This window comes from Oncorhynchus clarkii, chromosome 13 (assembly GCF_045791955.1).
Source record: "Oncorhynchus clarkii lewisi isolate Uvic-CL-2024 chromosome 13, UVic_Ocla_1.0, whole genome shotgun sequence".
Classification (NCBI taxonomy): Eukaryota; Metazoa; Chordata; class Actinopteri; order Salmoniformes; family Salmonidae; genus Oncorhynchus; species Oncorhynchus clarkii.
In genome coordinates this window covers 11453371-11480163 of record NC_092159.1, presented here as the reverse complement: position 1 = coordinate 11480163, position 26793 = coordinate 11453371, and the positions used below count along the sequence as shown (strand labels likewise).

Below are 26793 nucleotides of genomic sequence, written 5' to 3'. Positions count from 1 at the left end.
ATTTGAAAGAAAATTGCATTTGAAAAAGGTGACGTTTTTGCTGTGAGCCAATGGGATAACCAAGATGACCAAGGGTTGTTTTCCGCCAAGGCGGGCGGGCCGTAACGTCCTATTCAATACCGACTGAGTCTATGGAGTTAAATAGAACTGTAGAATTGAAAAGAACTGCAGAATTGAATAGAAATGTAGAATTGATTAGCACTGTAGAATTGATTAGCACTGTAGAATTGAATAGAACTGCAGAATTGAATAGCACTGTACAATTGAATAGAGTTGAATAGAACAAAAATGATCATATGTACAGTAGTATCCTATAGTTTAATTTAATAAATCTAAACAATAGTTGTGAATGTCATTGTCTAGGTACAGAGATTAATAAAGCTAGCCTACATGACAATTGACAATAGTTGTGAATGGCAATATCTAGGTACAGAGATAAAAGTGTACTGTAGCAATCCTTTGAAGATAAATACAAACGATTGAGCAAGGCAAACAGCAAGCACACACCATAAACCGAAATTAGTGGCTAAACTGACGCTCTGTCTGTCTTTTTTAGAGTGATGGGCACCGATATGGACAATCTAAATTGATATCAGTTGCATTTGTTCGATACGATATCGATATATACATCGGTTTATACAAAACATTGCACCTGTGTGAAGATTCACCTTTCTATTCACTTCCATGGCTCCCTGAAGGCAAGAGAACTGCTTGCTGATTGCCTGTTGGGCCAAATATATATGTTCTAGTATATTGTTTTAGAATAAAATAATATAATTTTCAAATGTTTTTGCACTTCAAATATATCTGGGTATTTGCATTTTTATGTATTTTTTGCTAATCTTTATCAAGGGTGCCAATAATAGTGGAGGTTGTCCTTATCCTTTGTAGCTCCGTTGGTAAAGCATGGTACTTGTAGTACCAGGATAGTGGGTTTGAGTCCTGGGATGCACGCATGACTGTCTGCTGAATAGTATATATTGTATTTGTGATTAAAGCAAATATTTCATAACAAACGTTGATTTTGCATGCATGACTTAGATAGTGAAAGATGAAGCCAATGAATGCACAATGAAAGGTTCTGAACATAAGGCAAGTATTACAACTGTGAGTTTTGTACTAATAGTATTGAAAATGTATCACGATTAAACAGCTGACATTTTCACCAAACACTGAGGACAGTGAGCCTGCACATTTCAAAGTTGTTTTGGTATTGGTAGCTTTTACAGTTTTGTCGCTACATGTGCCAGCTACATGTGCCAGAAAGAAAATAATAATATGTCGGATTTCTAAAGTTGTTCAGCAAGCACATATGACTAACTAATAAATGTTCCATCCTCTTTCTCGACCCTCGAAGTGTTATACAACACATGTCAACATGATGGCGCTATAATAAAGGAAATTAAAAGCAAACTTGTTTTACTGTAGCAAACAGTCTTTAGTTGATAAAGTATATTTGAATGGTCGCTCTCCGTTTGGATTACTCAAGAGTCACGAGAAGAAAGAGTAATGAGAAGAAGCTCAGGTATGAAGGCGAAACTTGATTGATTGAAGTTCAGATATCTTCCTTTACTGCTTTTCATGCACATTTTGACGTGAAAATCAACGAGACGTGAAAATCAACGTGTGCCAATGCGCAATCGCTGCGCAAGGTTGACGCCCATGAATGCATCAAAGTTGTCCACAGAGTTCCATCAAAGATGGCGTCTCAGCGTCGGCAAATGATGCAAAGCGTAAGACAAAAACGATTTCTCCCTTTTGTAGACGTGTTTATTGTTCAAAAAAACTCCAGTCACATTTTGTGGTTTGAATAAAGTAATCTAGCTCTCCAAAGGACAATTGAAACAACTACTTCACGGGCCCTGTGCCGCAAACAGCAACATCCGCCGCTAGCCTAGCGTGGCTAAAAACATTGCTAGCTTAGTCAGCTAGCTAACTAAGTTTGTGTTCTTCACTTGGCAATTTATATGTATTTATCTAGTTACTATTTAAGGATAGATTTTCTTAGCCACGGGTCAGTTCAGTTTTATCCAAATAATTGGTTCTATCTACAGTAGCTAGCCAATGGTAGTGAAGAACGGGATATTTTCTGAAAACACTAACTTAATATTACACTTAGAGCCTAAGTTTCTATGTGAATATTGTAGTTTCTACGGTCGTCAAAGCCTAACGGAAGCAGAAGTCTGAGGAGACAATTAAGCAGGACAATTTCAATGGTTGTCAGAAAACTCTGAACACTAAAACCATAGAATTAGGCTACAAAAGTACGATCGCTATGACTAACACAATAGCTAATGTCATTCTTCAAACTCCACCCTGGTAGCATCAGAGCTGGACAGATGACCTGCCCCTGTGTCAGATGTGCGGGGTGGGAACAGCCCCCAACTGTACCTACGGACCCGATGGAAAGGACACCCAGAGCCACCCCAACGAGGACGGACACTTCAGGTTCAGGTAACTAAGACACCTGTGCCTGATTCACACTTCAAGGCCAAACACAGCTGCCCTGGCCTGGTTACATATCCACTATAGGTACGGGAACCATGCTGGAAAGAACCATATAACAAAAAACACATTCAAGGCAGCATAGTTTGGTCTGAAAATGCTACTGGAGCCATTGATATGTCCCTGTATACCAGCATTGCCCAAACAAGGGGTGCTGACTGATTTTGGAAATGGGGTTGTTAGATAACACCCCTCAATTGCTTGGTTCATAGAATCGGGTTTACGTCAGTAACCTCTGTTAGCCACTAGATGCGGTTGTTAGATTACACAGACCCTCAAAGAATTAGAGATTAAATCCAAGTTTGATAAAGCCCATATCTATTGAGATTCCACAGTGTGCCATCACAGCAGCAAAATGTGTGACCTGTTGCCACAAGAAAAGGGCAACCAGTGAAGAACAAACACAATTGAAAATACAACATATACACACACACACACACACTGCTCAAAAAAATAAAGGGAACACTAAAATAACACATCCTAGATCTGAATGAATGAAATATTCTTATTAAATACTTTTTTCTTTACATAGTTGAATGTGCTGACAACAAAATCACACAAATTATCAATGGAAATCAAATTTATCAACCCATGGAGGTCTGGATTTGGAGTCACACTCAAAATTAAAGTGGAAAACCACACTACAGGCTGATCCAACTTTGATGTAATGTCCTTAAAACAAGTCAAAATGAGGTTCAGTAGTGTGTGTGGCCTCCACATGCCTGTATGACCTCCCTACAACGCCTGGGCATGCTCCTGATGAGGTGGCGGATGTTCTCCTGAGGGATCTCCTCCCAGACCTGGACTAGAGCATCCGCCAACTCCTGGACAGTCTGTGGTGCAAAGTGGCGTTGGTGGATGGAGCGAGACATGATGTCCCAGATGTGCTCAATTGGATTCAGGTCTGGGGAACGGGTGGGCCAGTCCATAGCATCAATGCCTTCCTCTTGCAGGAACTGCTGACACACTCCAGCCACATGAGGGCTAGCATTGTCTTGCATTAGGAGGAACCCAGGGCCAACAGCACCAGCATATGGTCTCAAGGGGTCTGAGGATCTCATCTCGGTACCTAATGGCAGTCAGGCTACCTCTGGCGAGCACATGGAGGGCTGTGTGGCCCCCCAAAGAAATGCCACCCCGCACCATGACTGACCCACCGCCAAACCGGTCAAGCTGGAGGATGTTGCAGGCAGCAGAACGTTCTCCACGGCATCTCCAGACTCTGTTACGTGTGCTCAGTGTGAACCTGCCTTAATCTGCGAAGAGCACAGGGCGCCAGTGGCGAATTTGCCAATCTTGGTGTTCTCTGGCAAATGCCAAACGTCCTGCACGGTGTTGGGCTGTAAGCACAACCCCCACCTGTGGACGTCGGGCCCTCATACAGTCTGTTTCTGACAGTTTGAGCAGACACATGCACATTTGTGGTCTGCTGGAGGTCATTTTGCAGGGCTCTGGCAGTGCTCCTCCTTGCACAAAGGCGGAGGTAGCGGTCCTGCTGCTGGGTTGTTGCCCTCCTACGGCCTCCTCCACGTCTCCTGATGTACTGGCCTGTCTCCTGGTAGCGCCTCCATGCTCTGGACACTATGCTGACAGACACAGCAAACCTTCTTGCCATAGCTCGCATTGATATGCCATCCTGGATGAGCTGCACTACCTGAGCCACTTGTGTGGGTTGTAGACTCCGTCTCATGCTACCACTAGAGTGAAAGCACCGCCAGCATTCAAAAGTGACCAAAACATCAGCCAGGAAGCATAGGAACTGAGAAGTGGTCTGTGGTCACCACCTGCAGAACCACTCCTTTATTGGGGGTGTCTTGCTAATTGCCTATAATTTCCACCTGTTGTCTATTCCATTTGCACAACAGCATGTGAAATTTGTCAATCAGTGTTGCTTCCTAAGTGGACAGTTTGATTTCACAGAAGTGTGATTGACTTGGAGTTACATTGTGTTTAAGTGTTCCCTTTATTTTTTTGAGCAGTGTGTGTGTGTGTATATATATATATATTTGTAAGTTTAGTGAATTTGAGTTTATTTTATTTTTACAGGGCATGTCATTTTGTATTGTTTATTATCTATTTCACTTGCTTTGGCAATGTAAACATATGTTTCCCATGCCAATAAAGCCCTTGAATTGAATTGTAATAAACAGAGTGGTTTTTATTTTCTTCCTACAATTGTATCTCTATCTTTTGAACGCTTTATGACCCCATTACTGAAAGATGAGATGCTCAGAAACACGTATGTGTCTGCTGTTTCCCTCTACAAGCCTCAGTAGAACAGATTGGACAAGACCACACACTACATCAGACTCGGGGGGGTGGAACTAGGCCTACACCCACCCATAGCACGTGCTCCAGCAGGTATATCTCACTGGTCATCCCCAAAGCCAACACCTCCTTTGGGCGCCTTTCCTACCAGTTCTCTGCTGCCAATGACTGGAACGAATTGCAAAAATCGCTGAAGCTGGAGACTTATTTCCCACACTAACTTTAAACATCAGCTATCTGAGCAGCTAACCGATCGCTGCATCTGTACATAGCCCATCTGTAAATAGCCCATCCAATCTACCTACCTCATCCCCATATTGTTTTTATTTACTTTTCTGCTCTTTTGCACACCAGTATTCATTTCTCCTCGCACATCACCATCTGCTCAACTATCACTGCAGTGTTTATTTACTAAATTGTAATTACATCGCTACTATGGCCTATTTATTTCCTTACCACCTCATGCCATTTGCACACCCTCTATATAGACTTCCTTTTTTTCCTATTGTGTTATTGACTGAACGCTTGTTTATTCCATGTGTAACTCTGTGTTATTGTTTGAGTCGCACTGCTTTGCTTTATCTTGGCCAGGTCACAGTTGTAAATGAGAACTTGTTCTCAACTAGCCTACCTGGTGAAATAAAAAATAAAATCTTTCTACACAGAAGATCATTCAAAAGTATTGCTTGATGAGCTTCTGAACTTCCCAATACCTTTCTGATGCATTTCAGTCCCCTCAAACTAGGGCCGGGCTTTAGTATCATGGCAAGTCAATAAAACATGAAGCGGATTTAACTTCTTTAGGAAAACAGCCCTTATGTTGGAAACAAACATTATTTTGTCATCCAGAGTCACATGCATTTATTTTCCAAACTATTGCCCGCAATATTTTACATACAGAAGGTTTTTGAAGAACCAGAGTTAATACTGCTTTGTTTTTTACATTTTTGCCATGGAAACAATATCGCAATACTGGTTTTGTCCCAGCCTTATTTCAAACCATTCTTCCTTCATATTGATATACTGTCAAAAGTACTGTCAGTGTGATTTGTAATAGACTGGCATAGCCCCAATTAAAAAAGTTAACATTGGCCATGGTGATTACATCACGTTTTACATGGTGGGGTTGTGGGCCAAAGAAGAGAGAGCCCTGCTGTATTACCCACACCCGTATGTAGCTTCCATACTCACACTTACCAAGGCTGGTGATCTGTGCAGAGTTCTAGGAATATTGACCAATCAGACATAACGAGTTGTCTTCTGTCCAATCAGAGGTGAGGATGGCTGTTTCCTGTACAGGGTTCGATGGGAGCAGTGTCTAGCTTTGTGTCTCAATGGGTGAGTTTGTTGTTGCATGGCCCGGTGCCCCCGTGGGTGGAGAGTTCTCCTTAGTACCTATGGAATGGTCTAAAATAATCCAACTCTACCCACAAGGGGGATCCGGGCCATGCAAAACAAACTTGACCAGTGTCTCGCAACAGACCAATCAAACATAAGAGGAGTTCTTGTTTTGACCACTCAGACAAAGTTGTTTCTTTCTGTCCAATCAGAGGTGAGGAAGGCTGTTTCCTGTATGGAGTGTTTAATGGGTTTGATGGGAGCAGAGTGTCCAGCTTCGTCTCTCAGTGTCTGACAGCAGAACTGCTTCTGGGACAGCTCAAGTCTACACACACTGACTCTGATGTCCGCAGAATTCTCTCACAGGTGTGTGTGTGAGAGAGATATCGACTGTTATGTCTTTGAATCAGTGTGTCTGCCTGCAATCCTGTCTGCTCTAGGTAGAACGCATTCGGAGAAGCATCATATCATAAGAAATGCTATTTGAATGTTTATACCATTGATTCTGTTGTTTTATCCTAAGGCCTTCGACGTTGTAGAGAAGAGTTACTTTGAGACAATCGGTGACGCTCTTGCAGAGAAGGCTACTATTATATCCCAACTACCTGAGGTAAGCATGGCACTCTGTCACTCATAGCGTGTTAAATTTCCCTACTTAGATTTCCATGGCAACCACAGTTTTAATTCACATTAGAATGTAGTCATTGGGAATCAATATAGTCTCATTAGCCATTTAATCGACCTTAACTAACATTCTTAAATCTCTTAATCTCCTCTCTCCTATTACCATCATCTTCTTCTTTTTTTGCCTCCCTCTCCCTCCCTCCCTCCCCACCTCTCCCTCCCTCCCTCCCCACCTCTCCCTCCCTCCCCTACATCTCCCTCCCCCTTCCACCAGGGAGTATCGTTCCACCAGCTCTCCCCCCAGAGTCAGAAGCTTTCTGAGAGGCTGAAGGACCTGGAGCAGGAAGTGTCTGGTGGAGCTACCGCTGTTGTGGCTCTGATACACAACAACAAGCTCTACATCGCCAACGTGGGTACGTACTGTTGTTCCACACACACACACACACACACACACACACAGAGGAAGCTCACATGCAGGAGCACAGCCTTGCACTAACACGACCACAGCCATGTAAACATACAAACACAATTACACCTCTTAGGGCTTTTTATGTCCTCACTGATCTTTTACACACACACGTTACAATGCCATTTACTTCTCTGAATCAAAACGGCTGTTAGAAATGATATTCAGAACGTCAACAGGCCTTGTTCCATCCTTTCTGGCCTGTAACTCGTTTCTTCGTCAACATCTGTCTGTGTGACCCCCCGAAGGCAGAGAGAGGAAAAACATTTAAATATATTATTTGAGAAAAATCTAAAAGCCAGACCACTCTGGTAGGAAATTAGAATTCTAGCCGAAAGCCAGAAAGAGATTTCTGAAATGAACACACACATTCCCTGGGGATTTCACCGTGGGTTGATATAACAACCAGACCTATTTTCATAATCATTTCTCATTGGTCCAATAGGCCTTATACCATCTGTCTGACTATTCCATCCAGACGTGTGTGTGTCAGTCATTGGTTCATAGAAAATAAACTCCACTGGTGATTTAAGTCCTCCATAATTGTAAAGGATCTTTAAAGCTACGATTTGGTGTCAACTGGCCATTTGGGGTCCTTTTTCCCCCTCCATGGTTAGCCGCCTCTCTGCCCGTCTCAAATGGGGATTTGGGGGCCAAATAAAAGACTAAGAAAGAAGGGGGAGGAATGAAGGGGAAAAGACACTTGGGGTTTTCAAGTGTCGGAATAAGGGCAGAAAATGATTTATTTTATAGGGGGAGAAAAAACGAAAGGTTGTTCATTGCGGAGGAGTGGTGGAGAGGAGGAAAAGGAGGCTGTTCAGTCTACCTCACCAGCTATGTACAGGTCACGGTCAAAGTGGAGAGGTGACCTTGGAAATGAAACGGAACCTTTAAGGGAGAAAAGTGTTTCCAGCTGTGGAGTCACCTGACTCATTCCATACTCTGTGTGTGTGTGTGTGTCTCCTATGGGCTTGTTATGTTTTATTTCTGCTGAGATGTGAAGGGGTGTGGAAGTTGTTGCAATGTCACGGTCAGGAACACAAGACGTAAACAATGTCTCCTCTACAATTATGCTAACCAAGCTATTACCCACCAGCATGGACAGGTTATTTGATTTATTTATGGACAGGTTATCTGATTTATTTATGGACAGGTCATTTGATTTATTTATGGACAGGTTTATTTATGGACAGGTTATTTGATTTATTTATGGACAGGTTTATTTATGGACAGGTTTATTTATGGACAGGTCATTTGATTTATTTATGGACAGGTCATTTGATTTATTTATGGACAGGTCATTTGATTTATTTATGGACAGGTTATTTGATTTATTTATGGACAGGTTATTTGATTTATTTATGGACAGGTCATTTGGTTTATTTATGGACAGGTTATTTGATTTATTTATGGACAGGTCATTTGGTTTATTTATGGACAGGTTATTTGATTTATTTATGGACAGGTTATTTGATTTATTTATGGACAGGTTTATTTATGGACAGGTCATTTGATTTATTTATGGACAGGTCATTTGATTTATTTATGGACAGGTTATTTGATTTATTTATGGACAGGTCATTTGATTTATTTATGGACAGGTCATTTGATTTATTTATGGACAGGTCATTTGATTTATTTATGGACAGGTCATTTGATTTATTTATGGACAGGTTTATTTATGGACAGGTTATTTGATTTATTTATGGACAGGTTATTTGATTTATTTATGGACAGGTTTATTTATGGACAGGTCATTTGGTTTATTTATGGACAGGTTATTTGATTTATTTATGGACAGGTTATTTGATTTATTTATGGACAGGTTTATTTATGGACAGGTCATTTGATTTATTTATGGACAGGTTATTTGATTTATTTATGGACAGGTTATTTGATTTATTTATGGACAGGTCATTTGATTTATTTATGGACAGGTTATTTGATTTATTTATGGACAGGTTATTTGATTTATTTATGGACAGGTTATTTGATTTATTTATGGACAGGTTATTTGATTTATTTATGGACAGGTTATTTGATTTATTTATGGACAGGTCATTTGATTTATTTATGGACAGGTTTATTTATGGACAGGTCATTTGATTTATTTATGGACAGGTTATTTGATTTATTTATGGACAGGTCATTTGATTTATTTATGGACAGGTTATTTGATTTATTTATGGACAGGTTGTTTGATTTATTTATGGACAGATTTATTTATGGACAGATTTATTTATGGACAGATTTATTTATGGACAGATTTATTTATGGACAGGTTATTTGATTTATTTATGGACAGATTTATTTATGGACAGATTTATTTATGGACAGATTTATTTATGGACAGATTTATTTATGGACAGGTTATTTGATTTATTTATGGACAGGTCATTTGATTTATTTATGGACAGGTTATTTGATTTATTTATGGACAGGTCATTTGATTTATTTATGGACAGGTTTATTTATGGACAGGTTATTTGATTTATTTATGGACAGGTTATTTGATTTATTTATGGACAGGTTATTTGATTTATTTATGGACAGGTTTATTTATGGACAGGTTATTTGATTTATTTATGGACAGGTTATTTGATTTATTTATGGACAGGTTTATTTATGGACAGGTTTATTTATGGACAGGTTATTTGATTTATTTATGGACAGGTTATTTGATTTATTTATGGACAGGTTATTTGATTTATTTATGGACAGGTTTATTTATGGACAGGTCATTTGATTTATTTATGGACAGGTCATTTGATTTATTTATGGACAGGTCATTTGATTTATTTATGGACAGGTTTATTTATGGACAGGTTATTTGATTTATTTATGGACAGGTTATTTGATTTATTTATGGACAGGTTATTTGATTTATTTATGGACAGGTTGTTTGATTTATTTATGGACAGGTTGTTTGATTTATTTATGGACAGGTTGTTTGATTTATTTATGGACAGGTTTATTTATGGACAGGTTTATTTATGGACAGGTTATTTGATTTATTTATGGACAGGTCATTTGATTTATTTATGGACAGGTTATTTGATTTATTTATGGACAGGTTATTTGATTTATTTATGGACAGGTTATTTGATTTATTTATGGACAGGTTATTTGATTTATTTATGGACAGGTTTATTTATGGACAGGTCATTTGATTTATTTATGGACAGGTCATTTGATTTATTTATGGACAGGTTATTTGATTTATTTATGGACAGGTTTATTTATGGACAGGTCATTTGGTTTATTTATGGACAGGTTATTTGATTTATTTATGGACAGGTTATTTGATTTATTTATGGACAGGTTTATTTATGGACAGGTCATTTGATTTATTTATGGACAGGTTATTTGATTTATTTATGGACAGGTTAGTTGATTTATTTATGGACAGGTTATTTGATTTATTTATGGACAGGTTATTTGATTTATTTATGGACAGGTTATTTGATTTATTTATGGACAGGTTATTTGATTTATTTATGGACAGGTTTATTTATGGACAGGTCATTTGATTTATTTATGGACAGGTCATTTGATTTATTTATGGACAGGTTATTTGATTTATTTATGGACAGGTTATTTGATTTATTTATGGACAGGTTATTTGATTTATTTATGGACAGGTTGTTTGATTTATTTATGGACAGATTTATTTATGGACAGATTTATTTATGGACAGGTTATTTGATTTATTTATGGACAGGTTATTTGATTTATTTATGGACAGGTTATTTGATTTATTTATGGACAGGTTATTTGATTTATTTATGGACAGGTCATTTGATTTATTTATGGACAGGTCATTTGATTTATTTATGGACAGGTTATTTGATTTATTTATGGACAGGTTATTTGATTTATTTATGGACAGGTCATTTGATTTATTTATGGACAGGTCATTTGATTTATTTATGGACAGGTTATTTGATTTATTTATGGACAGGTTATTTGATTTATTTATGGACAGGTCATTTGATTTATTTATGGACAGGTCATTTGATTTATTTATGGACAGGTCATTTGATTTATTTATGGACAGGTTATTTGATTTATTTATGGACAGGTTTATTTATGGACAGGTTATTTGATTTATTTATGGACAGGTCATTTGATTTATTTATGGACAGGTCATTTGATTTATTTATGGACAGGTCATTTGATTTATTTATGGACAGGTTATTTGATTTATTTATGGACAGGTCATTTGATTTATTTATGGACAGGTCATTTGATTTATTTATGGACAGGTTATTTGATTGTAATCAACTGGTCTTAAAACCAGAAAGACCAATTAATAGAAAATTCCAACCATTTAATTTGTTAATTATTATTTTCTTTTTTTAAATGTAATTTAGCAGATACTCTTATCCAGATTGACTTACAGCAGCAATTAGGGTTAACTATTTGCACATCATTACAACTTTGGAACTTTTGTGTGTGTGAGAGAGAGAATTCCAGCCATTTAATGAATGAAGTAATCAGCGAGGTCTCCATTACAGTAACTGTTTCAGACTGGTTTCAGTCAGGGATCTGAGTGATGAGGATGTCTGGGTCAGCCTTTTAATTGATGAATGTACCAATCAATAAAATGAAATGCTATTATTATACAATACTAGATTATGTTCTGTTTCTGGTCCCGGTACCAACAAAACTCTCTTACTGGATTTCATTCATATGGGTAGTTGTGTTGTGGTCCAGGTATCAACCAGGCCCTGCTGTATAGGTCCTATAAGAGGAGAAGGATATCTTACCAACAGGTTGTGTTTGTATTGTGGCCTAATGGTTGTGTTGTGGTCCAGGTTCCAACCAGGCCCTGCTGTGTAAGTCCTATAAGAGGAGAAGGATATCTTAACAACGGGTTGTGTTTGTATTGTGGCCTAATGGTTGTGTTGTGGTCCAGGTACCAACCGGGCCCTGCTGTGTAAGTCAACCAGCGACGGTCAGAACCAGGTGATCCAGATTGGACGACCTCACACCACAGAGAACGAGGACGAGCTCCAGAGACTGGCTGGGCTGGGTGAGTCTCGCGCACACACACACACACACAGAGTCTGTGCATGGGTTCACTTCACGCTGTTACAGCGTAGCTACGGGAGAAGTTGAGCCTTGCGCTTCAACGCTCTTAGTTGTTCTGGAAATTGACCCACTAGGCTGTTTACTTTGTGCACCTACGTCATACTGCTGAGTCTGCCTTTAAAATGGAATGGGGTCAATTCATTGGAAAACGCACACCCTGGTTGAAGGTGACCTCTTCTCCTTCCCCCTCCCCTCTATTCTCCTCCCCTTCCTCTCTTACTTTCATCACCGCCACCTATCTCTCCCATCTCTCCTTCATTCGTCCTTTACGTCTGCCCTCCTCTTCCCTTTCTTGCTGTTTCCTTGTTCCCTCCTCGTTCACTCCCCTTCACCTCTCCCCCTGTCTCCTCTTCTCCACCTCATCCCCTCCTCCCACCCTGTCTTTCCCCCTGTCACATCCTCTACTCCCCTTCACCTCTCCTCCTGTCTCCTCTTCTCCACCTCATCCCCTCCTCCCACCCTGTCTTTCCCCCTGTCACATCCTCTACTCCCCTTCACCTCTCCTCCTGTCTCCTCTTCTCCACCTCATCCCCTCCTCCCACCCTGTCTTTCCCCCTGTCACATCCTCTACTCCCCTTCACCTCTCCACCTGTCTCCTCTTCTCCACCTCATCCCACTTTACCCCTCATCCTCTCCTCCATCCCCTAGGTCTTGATGTGTCTGGTCTTCGTCAGGCGGCTCTGATAGCTGGTCAGAGCAGCACCAGGAGGATTGGAGACTACAGGGTTAAATATAACTACACAGATATAGATCTGTTGAGGTAGGGGTGCACACACACACACTAGCGCATGTACATCCATTTATACACACACACCCACACACAGGCTCAGAAGTCCAATTTCCTGCTGTCCTCTGTAGCCGAGCCAAACGGATGAATATAAGGCTGGATCTTTGAATAGGATTCAACTTATCCACAGAAAAATGCACTTAATTGAGTTTCCAATTGGATTTCTTCAGTGCTACATAGCGGTAGGTAGACTGAGTACAAGACATTTCAAGTGGAAAAACGCTCCACTTTTGTATTTGTATTCATTAAGGATCCCCATCAGTTCCTGCCAAGGCAGCAGCTACTCTTCTGGGGTCCAGCAACATTAATGCAGTTATTTATATATTTATATATATATATATACATATGTGTTACAGTGGGGAGAACAAGTATTTGATACATTGCTGATTTTGCAGGTTTTCCTACTTACAAAGCATGTAGAGGTCTGTAATTTTTATCATAGGTACACTTCAACTGTGAGAGACGGAATCTAAAACAAAAATCCAGAAAATCACATTGTATGATTTTTATGTAATTAATTTGCATTTTATTGCATGACATAAGTATTTGATCACCTACCAACCAGTAAGAATTCCTGCTCTCACAGACCTGTTAGTTTTTCTTTAAGAAGCCCCCCTGTTCTCCACTCATTACCTGTATTAACTGCACCTGTTTGAACTCGTTACCTGTATAAAAGACACCTGTCCACACACTCAATCAAACAGACTACAACCTCTCCACAATGGCCAAGATCAGAGAGCTGTGTAAGGACATTGTAGACCTGCACAAGGCTGGGATGGGCTATAGGACAATAGGCAAGCAGCTTGGTGAGAAGGCAACAACTGTTGGCGCAATTATTAGAAAATGGAAGAAGTTCAAGATGACGGTCAATCACCCTCGGTCTGGGCTCCATGCAAGATCTCACCTCGTGGGGCATCAATGATCATGAGGAAGGTGAGGGATCAGCCCATAACCACACGGCAGGACCTGGTCAATGACCTGAAGTGAGCTGGGACCACAGTCTCAAAGAAAACCATTAGTAACACACTACGCCGTCATGGATTAAAATCCTGCAGTGCACGCAAGGTCCCCCTGCTCAAGTCAGCGCATGTCCATGCCCGTCTGAAGTTTGCCAATGACCATCTGGATGATCCAGAGGAGGAATGGGAGAAGGTCATGTGGTCTGATGAGACAAAAATAGAGCTTTGTGGTCTAAACTCCACTCGCTGTGTTTGGAGGAAGAAGGATGAGTACAACCCCAAGAACACCATCCCAACCGTGAAGCATGGAGGTGGAAACATCATTCTTTGGGGATGATTTTCTGCAAAGGGGACAGGACGACTGTATTGAGGGGAAGATGGATGGGGCCATATATCGCGAGATCTTGGCCAACAACCTCCTTCCCTCAGTAAGAGCATTGAAGATGGGTCGTGGCTGGGTCTTCCAGCATGACAACGACTCGAAACACACAGCCAGGGCAACTAAGGAGTGGCTCCGTAAGAAGCATCTCAAGGTCCTGGAGTGGCCTAGCCAGTCTCCATACCTGAACCCAATAGAAAATCTTTGGAGGGAGCTGAAAGTCCGTATTGCCCAGCAACAGCCCCGAAACCTGAAGGATCTGGGGAAGGTCTGTATGGAGGAGTGGGCCAAAATCCCTGCTGCAGTGTGTGCAAACCTGGTCAAGAACTACAGGAAACGTATGATCTCTGTAATTGCAAACAAAGGTTTCTGTACCAAATATTAAGTTATGCTTTTCTGATGTATCAAATACTTATGTCATGCAATAAAATGCAAATTACTTACTTAAAAATCATACAATGTAATTTTCTGGATTTTTGTTTTAGATTCCGTCTCTCACAGTTGATGTGTACCTATGATAAAAAAAAATTACAGACCTCTACATGCTTTGTAAGTAGGAAAACCTGCAAAATCGGCAGTGTATCAAATACTTGTTTTCACCACTGTATATAGTTTAAAATATTACATGACATTACATTTCATAACACTTTTCACGGCACATTAAGTGTGTTCCCTCAGGCCACTACTCTACTATCACATCTCTACAATACAACATCCTGTGTACGTGTGTGTAGAGTGTGTCTTATCATGTGTATGTGTGTCTGTGCCTGTGTGTGTGTCTCTTCACAGTTCCAGCTGTTCCATAAGGTGTATTTTTATCTGTTTTTGAAATCTGATTCTACTGCATCAGTAACCTGATGTGGAATAGAGTTCCATGTACTCATGACTCTATGTAGTACTCTGTGCCTCCCATAGTCTGTTATTGAGGAATGTGAAGAGACCTCTGGTGACTTGTCTTGTGGGGTATGCTGGGTGTCTGAGCTCTGTGCCAGTATTTTATACAGACACCTCGGTACGTTCAGCACGTCAACACTTCTTACAAAAACAAGTAGTGATGAAGTCAGACTCTCCTCCACTCTCCATGAGAGATTGACATGCATATCATTAATGTTAGCTCTCTGTGTACTTTTAAGGGCCAGCCGTGCTGCCCTGTTCTGAGACAATTGTCATTTTCCCAGGTCCCTCTTTGTGGCACCTGACAACACTACTGAACAGTAGTCCAGGTGTGACAAAACTAGAGTCTGTAGGACCTGACAACACGACTGAACAGTAGTCCAGGTGTGACAAAACTAGCGTCTGTAGGACCTGACAACACTACTGAACAGTAGTCCAGGTGTGACAAAACTAGAGTCTGTAGGACCTGACAACACTACTGAACAGTAGTCCAGGTGTGACAAAACTAGAGTCTGTAGGACCTGACAACACGACTGAACAGTAGTCCAGGTGTGACAAAACTAGCGTCTGTAGGACCTGACAACACTACTGAACAGTAGTCCAGGTGTGACAATACTAGAGTCTGTAGGACCTGCCTTGTTGATAGTGTTGTTAAGAAGGCAGACCAGCGCTTTATTATGGACAGACTTCTCCCCATCTTAGCTACTGTTGTATCAACATGTTTTGACCATGACAGTTTACAACCCAGTGTTACTCCAAGCAGTTTAGTCACCTCAACTTGCCACATAATTTATTACATGATTTAGTTGAGGTTTATTGTTTTAGTGAATAATTTGTCCCACATACAATGCTTTTAGTTTTTAAAATATTTAGGGCTGACTTATTCCTTGCCACCCGTTCTGAAACAAACCACAGCTCTTCATTAAGTGTTGCAGTGATTTCACTCTCTGTAGTAGCTGACGTCAATAGTATTGAGTCATTCAGACAGCTGAATCCCTGATTCTACCTGGATCGTGTTGGAGAGGCTTCCATTAAAGAACACCCTCTGTGTTCTGTTAGACAGGTAGACAGGGGGTATGAAGCCATAACAGATATGTTTTTCCATCAGCAGAATATGATCGATAATGTCAAAAGCCACAAGTCTAACAAAACAGCTACCACAATCTTTTTATCCATTTCTCTCAGCCATTCATCAGTCATTTGTGTTAGTGCTGTGCTTGTTGAATGTTTCCCCCTGTAAGCATGCTGAAAGTCTGTTGTCAGTTTGTTTACAGTAAAATAGCTTTGTATCTGGTCAAACACCATTTTTTCCAGAAGTTTACTAAGGTTGGTAACAGGCTGATTGGTCGGCTCTTTGAGCCAGTAAAGGGGGTTTATAGGAGATGGCAAATAGGAGTGGCAATATCATCCGCTATTATCCTCAGTCATTTTCCATCCAAGTTGTCAGACCCCGGTGTCTTGTCATCGTTGATAGACAACAATCATTTTTCACCTCTTCCACACTCACTTTACGGAATTCAAAATTACAAATCTTGTTTTTCATAATTTGATCAGTTGTTATACTTGGATGTGTAATGTCAGCATTTGTTACTGGCATATCATGCCTAAGTTTGCTAATCTTGCCATTGAAAAAAAATCTATATCAGTGGCAATATCAGTGGGTTTTGATTCAATTTTTGCCCAAAATGTCACTTAAGGTGCTCCAAAGCTTTTTACTATCGTTCTTTATATAATTTATCTTTGTTTCATAGTGTAGTTTATTTTTATTCAGTTTAGTCACATGATTTCTCAATTTGCAGAACGTTTGCCAATCGGTTGTGCAGCCAGACTTATTTGACATTCCTTTTGCCTCATCCAACTCAACCATCCATTTTTTTCATTCCTCATCAGTCCACAGGGTTTTAACAGTTTATACAGTCATTTTCTTAATGGCTGCTGCTTATTAGCAACTGGAATGAGTCATTTCCTAAATGTGTCAAGTGCAGCGTCTGGTTGCTCCTCATTACACACCACAGACCAACAAATATTCTTTACATCATCAACATTGGAATCGCTGCAAATCTTATTGTATGACCTCTTATACACTATATTAGGTCCATGCTTCCGAACTTTGGTTTTCCTAGATATGGCTACTATTGTGATCACTACATCCGATGGATCTGGATGCTGCCCCTTAAGCACATTTCTGCAGCATTAGTAAAGATGTGGTCAGTACATGTTGGTGATTGAATTCCTGTGCTGTTTGTAACTACCCTGGTAGGTTGACTGATAACCTGAACCAGGTTGCAGGCGCTAGTTACAGTTTGAAGCTTTCTCTTGAGTGAGCAGTGTGATCAAAGCCCGTCAAAATATACCTCTCCGTTTATCTCAAACATTAACAAGCATTTCAAAACGTTATCCAGAAACGGACTGTTAGCACTTAGTGGTCTATAGCAGCTTCCCACCAGAATGGGCTTTAGGTGAGGCAGATGAACCTGTAGCCATATTACTTCAACAGTATTTAACATGAGATCCTCTCAAAGTTTTACAGGAATCTGGTTCTGATTATAAACAGCCACACCTCCACCTTTGGCATTTCTGTATTTTCTGTAGATGTTATAACCATGTGTTCCTGCCACTATAGCATCAAAGGTATTATCTAAGTGAGATTCAGAAATTGTCCGAATATGAAGGTCACCTGTTGCTAGCAAATGATTGATTTCAGGAACCTTGTTTCATGTGGGCTATTTTGCGCACTTCTCTGGGATGCTTGATTGTTTTCATTGCTTAGCAGAAGTAGACATGCTCATGTTCTGTATGTTAGTGCAGGTGAGCTGCACACAGTGGACTTCCTACTAGGGCACACCGCCTCAGTGCGAACACTATAACTCATAGGCACATGTTTACTGCATACAATAGCTGTAGGATCCACTTTAGATTGTATTGTAGGTTGGAAACAACGTTTTGCTGCATTTCCTCTTATCGATTACCTCTATCTCATCCCTCTCTTTTCTCCTTTCCTTTCTCTTCTCTTTCACTCGCTCTCACACTCCTCCTTCGACCTGTCCGTCGTCTTCATTTTCCTCCATGCCCCGCCCACGACCATCAGCGCCGCCAAGAACAAGCCGATCATAGCAGAGCCGGAGATCCAGGCCAGCCAATCGTTAGAGGGCGTGACGGGATTCCTGTTGCTGATGTCAGAGGGGCTCATCAAAGCCCTGGAGTCCGCCCACGGACCTGAACAGGCCAATCAGGTGGGTGCATTCACTTATCCAATGAACCTCTTAACCAATTACATTCACAACAAGCTTCTTTGATAAAGACCTTGTTCCAAGGAGGACGGTGCTGGTCTTTCCCAATCGTCATAGTTCACCACCACCTCTTACTCTCCTCTTCCCAACTCCAACATCATCTACCCCTCTCTACCTCTCCTCCTTCCCTCTCTCTCCCTACTGATTTCAGTTGATTTCCCCATGAGATGAAACGTTGCATCGTTTTCCCCTCTGTCCTCCCCCTCCTCTAGGAGATGGTAGCGATGGTAGCAGCAGAACTAGCCCAACAGGGAAGCCTAGAGGCCGTGGCCCAGTCGGTGGTGGAGCGGGTCAAGCGGCTACACCACGATGTCTACGCCAGCGGACGCCAGAGAGCGTCCCACTGCTCCCGTCACGAAGACATGACGCTGCTGATACGCACACTCAACTACACGCTGGCCGACGGCGCGCTCACACCCACACAGGGTAGGTGGGGGAGACACACCCACACAGGGTAGGTGGGGGAGACACACCCACACAGGGTAGGTGGGGGAGACACACCCACACAGGGTAGGTGGGAGAGACACACCCACACAGGGTAGGTGGAGGAGACACACCCACACAGGGTAGGTGTGGGAGACACACCCACACAGGGTAGGTGGGGGAGACACCCAAACTGTGTGTGCTGGCTTGTGTGGTGTAAAACAACAGGCTTCCTTACATAAGGCAATGCAAACTAGTGACATGGGGTGACAACTAGAAACAGCTACATGTCTCAACAACCTGTTCATCTAATTAACCTTTGAACTCCTCCAGACACCAGGTCCTGGTGTTTTAGGTTGGCCCGGAGGGAATTCAAGATCAGGGGCTGAGTAATGAAAGGGACTATTAGCATAAAACAAGATTGAGATCGGAGCTTGTATGTGTTCTCATTTCATGTTAGAAGAGAGGATATATAACATGGCAGTGTTCTTTAAATGGTCTTCTGAATAAGACCAGGGTTTGAGCCTGCGTGTTGCTACTGATGTCCACCTGACAGCACTGTAGACTAGAGGTCGACCAATTTTATGATTTTCAACGCCAATACCGATTATTGGAGGACCAAAAAAAGCAGATACCAATTAATCTGACGATTTTTTTATTTTATTTATTTGTAATAATGACAATTACAACAATACTGAATGAACACTTGTTTTAACTTAATATAATACATCAATAAAAATCAATTTAGCCTCAAGTAAATAATGAAACATGTTCAATTTGGTTTAAATAATGCAAGAACAAAGTGTTGGAGAAAGTAAAAGTGCAATATGTGCTATGTAAGAAAGCTAACGTTTCAGTTCCTTGCTCAGAACATGAGAACATATGAAAGCTGGTGGTTCCTTTTAACATGAGACTTCAATATTCCAAGTTAAGAGATTTTAGGTTGTAGTTAATATAGTATTTATAGGACTATTTCTCTCTTCCATTTGTATTCCATATACCTTTGACTATTGGATGTTCTTATAGGCACTTTAGTATTGCCAGTGTAACAGTATAGCTTCCGTCCCTCTCCTCGCTCGAACAAGGAACACATCGACAACAGCCACCCTCGAAGCAGCGTTACCCATCGCTCCACAAAAGCCGCGGCCCTTGCAGAGCAAGGGGAACAACCACTCCAAGTCTCAGAGCGAGTGATGTTTGAAACGCTATTAGCGCTCACCCCGCTAACTAGCTAGCCATTTCACATCGGTTACACCAGCCTAATCTCGGGAGTTGATAGGCTTGAAGTCATAAACAACTTAATGCTTGAAGCACAGTGAAGAGCTGCTGGCAAAACGCACAAAAGTGCTGTTTGAATGAATGCTTTCGAGTCTGCTGCTGTCTACCATCACTCAGTCAGAATGCTCTATCAAATATCAAATCATAGACTTAATTATAACATAATAACACACAGAAATACGAGCCTTTGGTCATTAATATGGTCGAATCCGGAAACTATCATCTTGAAAACAAAATGTTTATTATTATCGCATATACACTGACTCTGCATGCAATGAACGCAAGAGAAGTGACACAATTTCACCTGGTTAATATTGCCTGCTAACCTGGATTTCTTTTAGCTAAATATGCAGGTTTAAAAATATATACTTCTGTGTATTGATTTTAAGAAAAGCATTGATGTTTATGGTTAGGTTCACGTTGGAGCAACGACAGTCCTTTTTCCGTGAATACGCACCGCATCGATTATATGCAACACGCTAGATAAACTAGTAATATCATCAACCATGTGTAGTTAACTAGTGATTATGATTGATTGATTGTTTTTTATAAGATAAGTTTAATGCTAGCTAGCAACTTACCTTGGCTTCTTACTGCATTCGCGTAACAGGCAGGCTCCTCAAGGAGTGCAATGAGAGGCAGGTGGTTAGAGCGTTGGACTAGTTATCTGTTAGGTTGCAAGATTGAATCCCCCGAGCTGACAAGGTGAAAATCTGTCGTTCTGCCCCTGAACAAAGCAGTTAACCCACCGTTCCTAGACCATCATTGAAAATAACGTGTTCTTAACTGACTTGCCTAGTTAAATAAAGGTGTACAAAAAATATATATATAAATAAATTTAAAAAATCGGCCAAATCGGTGTCCAAAACTTGAAATCGGCCCTAAATAATCGGCCATTCCGATTTAATCGGTTGACCTCTGCTGTAGAGATCACAATGGTGAGTTAGACGTCTCTGCCTGATACACAGAGGCCAGAGCCTTCCGTGTAGAGCTTGAACCTGGCCAATGAGGGTCTGAGTTAAACCTCAGTTCATATTCTATAAAAATGATTCTCATACATTCAAACAGTCTTCTGATGCATTACTGATCATCTGCAGGCAGACCTCAATACCAAATGAACAGGAAAGCTTGAATTCTTCATCTAATTCAGCTAACCCCTATTACTTGTGTTTTACTAGGTTTCTAGGTGGTCGTATCTACCCAGTGTCTGTATCCTACTCCAACTGCCCCAGCAGCACTATATTACTACTATAATACTAGATGAACTCTCTCTCCTCTAGGTGGTCGTATCTACCCAGTGTCTGTATCCTACTCCAACTGCCCCAGCAGCACTATATTACTACTATAATACTAGATGAACTCTGTCTCTCCTCTAGGTGGTCGTATCTACCCAGTGTCTGTATCCTACTCCAACTGCCCCAGCAGCACTATATTACTACTATAATACTAGATGAACTCTGTCTCTCCTCTAGGTGGTCGTATCTACCCAGTGTCTGTATCCTACTCCAACTGCCCCAGCAGCACTATATTACTACTATAATACTAGATGAACTCTGTCTCTCCTCTAGGTGGTCGTATCTACCCAGTGTCTGTATCCTACTCCAACTGCCCCAGCAGCACTATATTACTACTATAATACTAGATGAACTCTGTCTCTCCTCTAGGTGGTCGTATCTACCCAGTGTCTGTATCCTACTCCAACTGCCCCAGCAGCACTATATTACTACTATAATACTAGATGAACTCTGTCTCTCCTCTAGGTGGTCGTATCTACCCAGTGTCGGTGCCCTACTCCAACTGCCCCAGCAGCACCAGTAAGACCAGCGTCACCCTCTCCCTGGTCATGCCCTCTCAAGGGGGTACCCTCACCAACGGGACCAACACAGCCTCCACTCTGGAGGAGGGCACACCCACACACACACCTGGGTAATATATATGATATATGCCATGTATCCATAGCAACTCACCCAAAGCGCGCACACACCGAGCCAATAACACACACACTTACCAACGGGACTAACACCACTTTCTTTCCCTGGAAGAGGATACAAATGCAGGCATGCTGACACACACACTAGAGATGGGTGATATGGCCAACACATCATATCACAATATTTGTGTCATTTGTGTGACAGATGAAATGAAAGTGATTTGAAGGGGCTCCGTTCTGATGGTTGTATACCCACTAGGACACGACTGACAGAGAGGTGGTCCAATATGGAGCACTGTCTCAGAATACACACTGCTCAAAAAAATAAAGGGAACACTAAAATAACACATCCTAGATCTGAATGAATTAAATTTTATTATTAAATACTTTTTTCTTTACATAGTTGAATGTGCTGACAACAAAATCACACAACTTATCAATGGAAATCAAATTTATCAACCCATGGAGGTCTGGATTTGGAGTCACACTCAAAATTAAAGTGGAAAACCACACTACAGGCTGATCCAACTTTGATGTAATGTCCTTAAAACAAGTCAAAATGAGGTTCAGTAGTGTGTGTGGCCTCCACGTGCCTGTATGACCTCCCTACAACGCCTGGGCATGCTCCTGATGAGGTGGCGGATGGTCTCCTGAGGGATCTCCTCCCAGACCTGGACTAAAGCATCCGCCAACTCCTGGACAGACTGGTGCAACGTAGCGTTGGTGGATGGAGCGAGACATGATGTCCCAGATGTGCTCAATTGGATTCAGGTCTGGGGAACGGGCGGGCCAGTCCATAACATCAATGCCTTCCTGCATTAGGAGGAACCCAGGGCCAACCACACCAGCATATGGTCTCACAAGGGGTCTGAGGATCTCATCTCGGTACCTAATGGCAGTCAGGCTACCTCTGACGAGCACATGGAGGGCTGTGCAGCCCCCAAAGAAATGCTACCCCACACCATGACTGAACCATGCCAAACAAATCTGTGAAGAGCACAGGGCGCCAGTGGCGAATTTGCCAATCTTGGTGTTCTCTGGCAAATGCCAAACGTCCTGCACGGTGTTGGGCTGTAAGCACAACCCCCACCTGTGGACGTCGGGCCCTCATACCACCCACATGGAGTCTGTTTCTGACTGTTTGAGCAGACACATGCACATTTGTGGCCTGCTGGAGGTCATTTTGCAGGGCTCTGGTAGTGCTCCTCCTGTTCCTCCTTGTACAAAGGCGGAGGCAGCGGTCCTGCTGCTGTGTTGTTGCCCTCCTACGGCCTCCTCCACGTCTCCTGATGTACTGGCCTGTCTCCTGGTAGCGCCTCCATGCTCTGGACACTACGCTAACAGACACAGCAAACCTTCTTGCCTCATCTCAGTATTAATGTGCCATCCTGGATGAGCTGCACTACCTGAGCCACTTGTGTGGGTTGTAGACTCCGTCTCATGCTACCACTAGAGTGAAAGCACCGCCAGCATTCAAAAGTGACCAAAACATCAGCCAGGAAGCATAGGAACTGAGAAGTGGTCTGTGGTTACCACCTGCAGAACCACTCCTTTATTGAGGGTGTCTCTAAATGCCTATAATTTCCACCTATTGTCAATTCCATTTGCACAACAGCATGTGAAATGTATTGTCCATCAGTGTTGCTTCCTAAGTGGACAGTTTGATTTCACAGAAGTGTGATTGACTTGGAGTTGCATTGTGTTGTTTAAGTGTTCCCTTTATTTTTTTGAGCAGTGTAGTTAGTGTATTGTTAAAATTCATACCGGTATGTGGATCCATACCATTATACTGTATTCTCGATATATCGCCCAGCCCGAACGCATACACACATCCACCAAGCTAAACGCACACTTCCTCCCTGGCTTGATTTGGACGCCTTCTGCAGGCGTGGATGACCTTGTGTTCTTGGCCGTACTCCAACAAGTGTAGACGATGGTTTCATAGCCAGTTCATTTTAGATTTTCATTTGGGTTTGTTAGTTGTCATTTCAGATACACCGTAGTGTAATTGTTGTCCCGAGCTAAGACCACACGTTGGCTTCTTGTTATTGTGTTCTAAGAGGCATGTGCATGGCCCCTGTTCTGAGTCATTGATTGGTTCATTCCTCCTACCATTCTTTACTTTGCTGTCTTCTCTCCTTCATTCCTTATTTATTTTCCTTCTCTGAATCTCCTCCTTCTGCTCCCTCGCTTTCCCATCCTCCATCTGTCTATTATTTTCCCCCTTTCTTTTGCTCTTCCCCTCCCTCCCTCCCTCCCTCCCTCCCTCCCTCCCTCCCTCCCTCCCTCCCTCCCTCCCTCCCTCCCTCCCTCCCTCCCTCCCTCCCTCCCTCCCTCCCTCCCTCCCTCCCTCCCTCCCTCCATCCCTCCATCCATCCCTCCATCCATCCCTTCATCCCTCCATCCATCCATCTCTTTCCCCTCCCTCCCTCCCTCCCTCCCTCCCTCCCTCCCTCCCTCCCTCCCTCCCTCCCTCCCTCCCTCCCTCCCTCCCTCCCTCCCTCCCTCATCTCTTTCTCCTCACTTCCTTCGTCACCTCTAGCACGCTTCTTCTACCCAGCGCCGTCCGCCGTTCCTCCCTTGACATCCTCCAGTCCATAAATGAGCTCTGTCTATCCCCTCTTCCCTCTCTTCCCCCTCTCCCCCCTCGCCCACCTCGCAGCCAGAGTCCCACCACCACGCTCCATTCCACCAATAACCAGACCACCCAGAGCTCCAGCTCTTCTTCAGGAGACGGAGGCAGCCTCTTCAGGTGGGTAGCTCGGCGGGTTAGAGAAGGGAAAAATCCCAGGCGGGATGGTTTCTATTCTGTTTCTAGGAAGATTATGTTCACTGAAATATCTACTGTATGGGACTCTCTCCAGACAGCGTGGCAGCCAGGCGGTGCAGCCAGACGAGACCGGGCGGGTGCCTCCCTATGTTGACTTCACCCAGTTCTACCGGCTGTGGGGGTCGGACCACGGAGACTTCCTGGGGACACAGGGGGCCTCAGCTGGGCTGGGGCCTCAGTGATGGAGGGGGACAAGATTTGGGCTGAAGAGAGTGAATACTGCTCTTGAAGGAGGGAGGTATAGGAATGTATTGGAGGGGTTGTGTGATGGATTTTGGTGGTGTTGTGGAGATTTCGAGCTGATAAGGCATCCTTAGGCAGAAACGGATTTCTATTTTTTTACTTTATCACGACTATTCCTTTTCCTACAGCTGATAACGTGTTTATTACACACCTAAAGGTAATGTTATTGATGGGTCGGGTGGACGACAGGTATGCAGGAAGGAAGGCTGATCTAGCATCAGTTTTTGCTTTAGATAACAATGAATAAGATTATATGGACAGGGGTGACCTGATCCTAGGTCATTGCTCTTACTCTGAAATGCTTGATACGGCCCCAGATCTACCTGAATGGACTGAATTCACCCCCAACACACAGTCAGTGAGTGTATGTTGGCTGGCGTTTAACTCCTGTCACCTGCTCTTTGTCTGTCTGTAAACAAGGGAGGGAGGTGGGAAGGGGGATGAATGATGTTGGGTTATCAGTCTGTCTGTGAACAAGGGAGGGAGGTGGGAAGGGGGATGAATGATGTTGGGTTATCAGTCTGTCTGTGAACAAGGGAGGGAGGTGGGAAGGGGGATGAATGATGTGGGGTTATCAGTCTGTCTGTGAACAATGGAGGGAGGTGGGAAGGGGGTTGAATGATGTGGGGTTATCAGTCTGTCTGTGAACAAGGGAGGGAGGTGGGATGAATGATGTGGGGTTATCAGTCTGTCTGTGAACAAGGGAAGGAGGAGAGGGGGATGAATGATGTGGGATTATCAGTCTGTCTGAACAAGGGAAGGAGAAGAGGGGGGATGAATTATGTGGGGTTATCAATCTGTGAACAAGGGAAGGAGGAGAGGGGGATGAATGATGTTGGGTTATCAGTCTGTCTGTGAACAAGGGAGGGAGGTGGGAAGGGGGATGAATGATGTGGGGTTATCAGTCTGTCTGTGAACAAGGGAAGAAGGAGAGGGAGATGAATGATGTGGGGTTATCAGTCTGTCTGTGAACAAGGGAAGGAGGAGAGGGGGATGAATGATGTGGGGTTATCAGTCTGTCTGTGAACAAGGGAAGGAGGAGAGGGGGATGAATGATGTGGGGTTATCAGTCTGTCTGTGAACAAGGGAAGGAGGAGAGGGGGATGAATGATGTGGGGTTATCAGTCTGTCTGTGAACAAGGGAAGGAGGAGAGGGGGATGAATGATGTGGGGTTATCAGTGCAGGTGACACTGTAATGAGCTGACAAGTGAAGGGACTCATCTCAGCTGTCTCTTGTTACTGTAGCTCTCCGTTGATCTCTCTCTCCACCCCACTCCCTCCTACTCTACCTGCCTCTTCACTCTCTCTCCACCCCACTCCCTCCTACTCTACCTGCCTCTTCACTCTCTCTTTCTCTTTCCACCCCACTCCCTCCTACTCTACCTGCCTCTTCACTCTCTCTCTCCACCCCACTCCCTCCTACTCTACCTGCCTCTTCACTCTCTCTTTCCACCCCACTCCCTCCTACTCTACCTGCCTCTTCA

General features: G+C 42.6%; 1 protein-coding gene across 2 annotated transcripts; it reads left to right on the top strand.

The window, feature by feature from the left end:
• The first annotated feature begins 1601 nt into the window (after positions 1 to 1601).
• Positions 1602 to 26793, top strand: LOC139424374 (TGF-beta activated kinase 1/MAP3K7 binding protein 1). 2 transcript variants are annotated; one of them, XM_071176126.1, is made up of 13 exons: positions 1602 to 1733; positions 2324 to 2454; positions 6324 to 6477; positions 6635 to 6721; positions 7010 to 7148; positions 12120 to 12236; positions 12944 to 13055; positions 18403 to 18547; positions 18817 to 19030; positions 22066 to 22231; positions 24898 to 24987; positions 25100 to 25794; positions 26293 to 26788. In XM_071176126.1, the coding sequence occupies exons 1-12, from the start codon at positions 1701 to 1703 to the stop codon at positions 25245 to 25247; spliced, it is 1536 nt and encodes a 511-aa protein (XP_071032227.1). In that variant the 5' UTR covers positions 1602 to 1700; the 3' UTR covers positions 25248 to 25794; positions 26293 to 26788. The 2 variants fall into 2 exon arrangements, with proteins under 2 accessions (XP_071032227.1, XP_071032228.1); XM_071176127.1 differs by lacking the exon at positions 22066 to 22231 and having other exon boundaries at positions 26293 to 26793.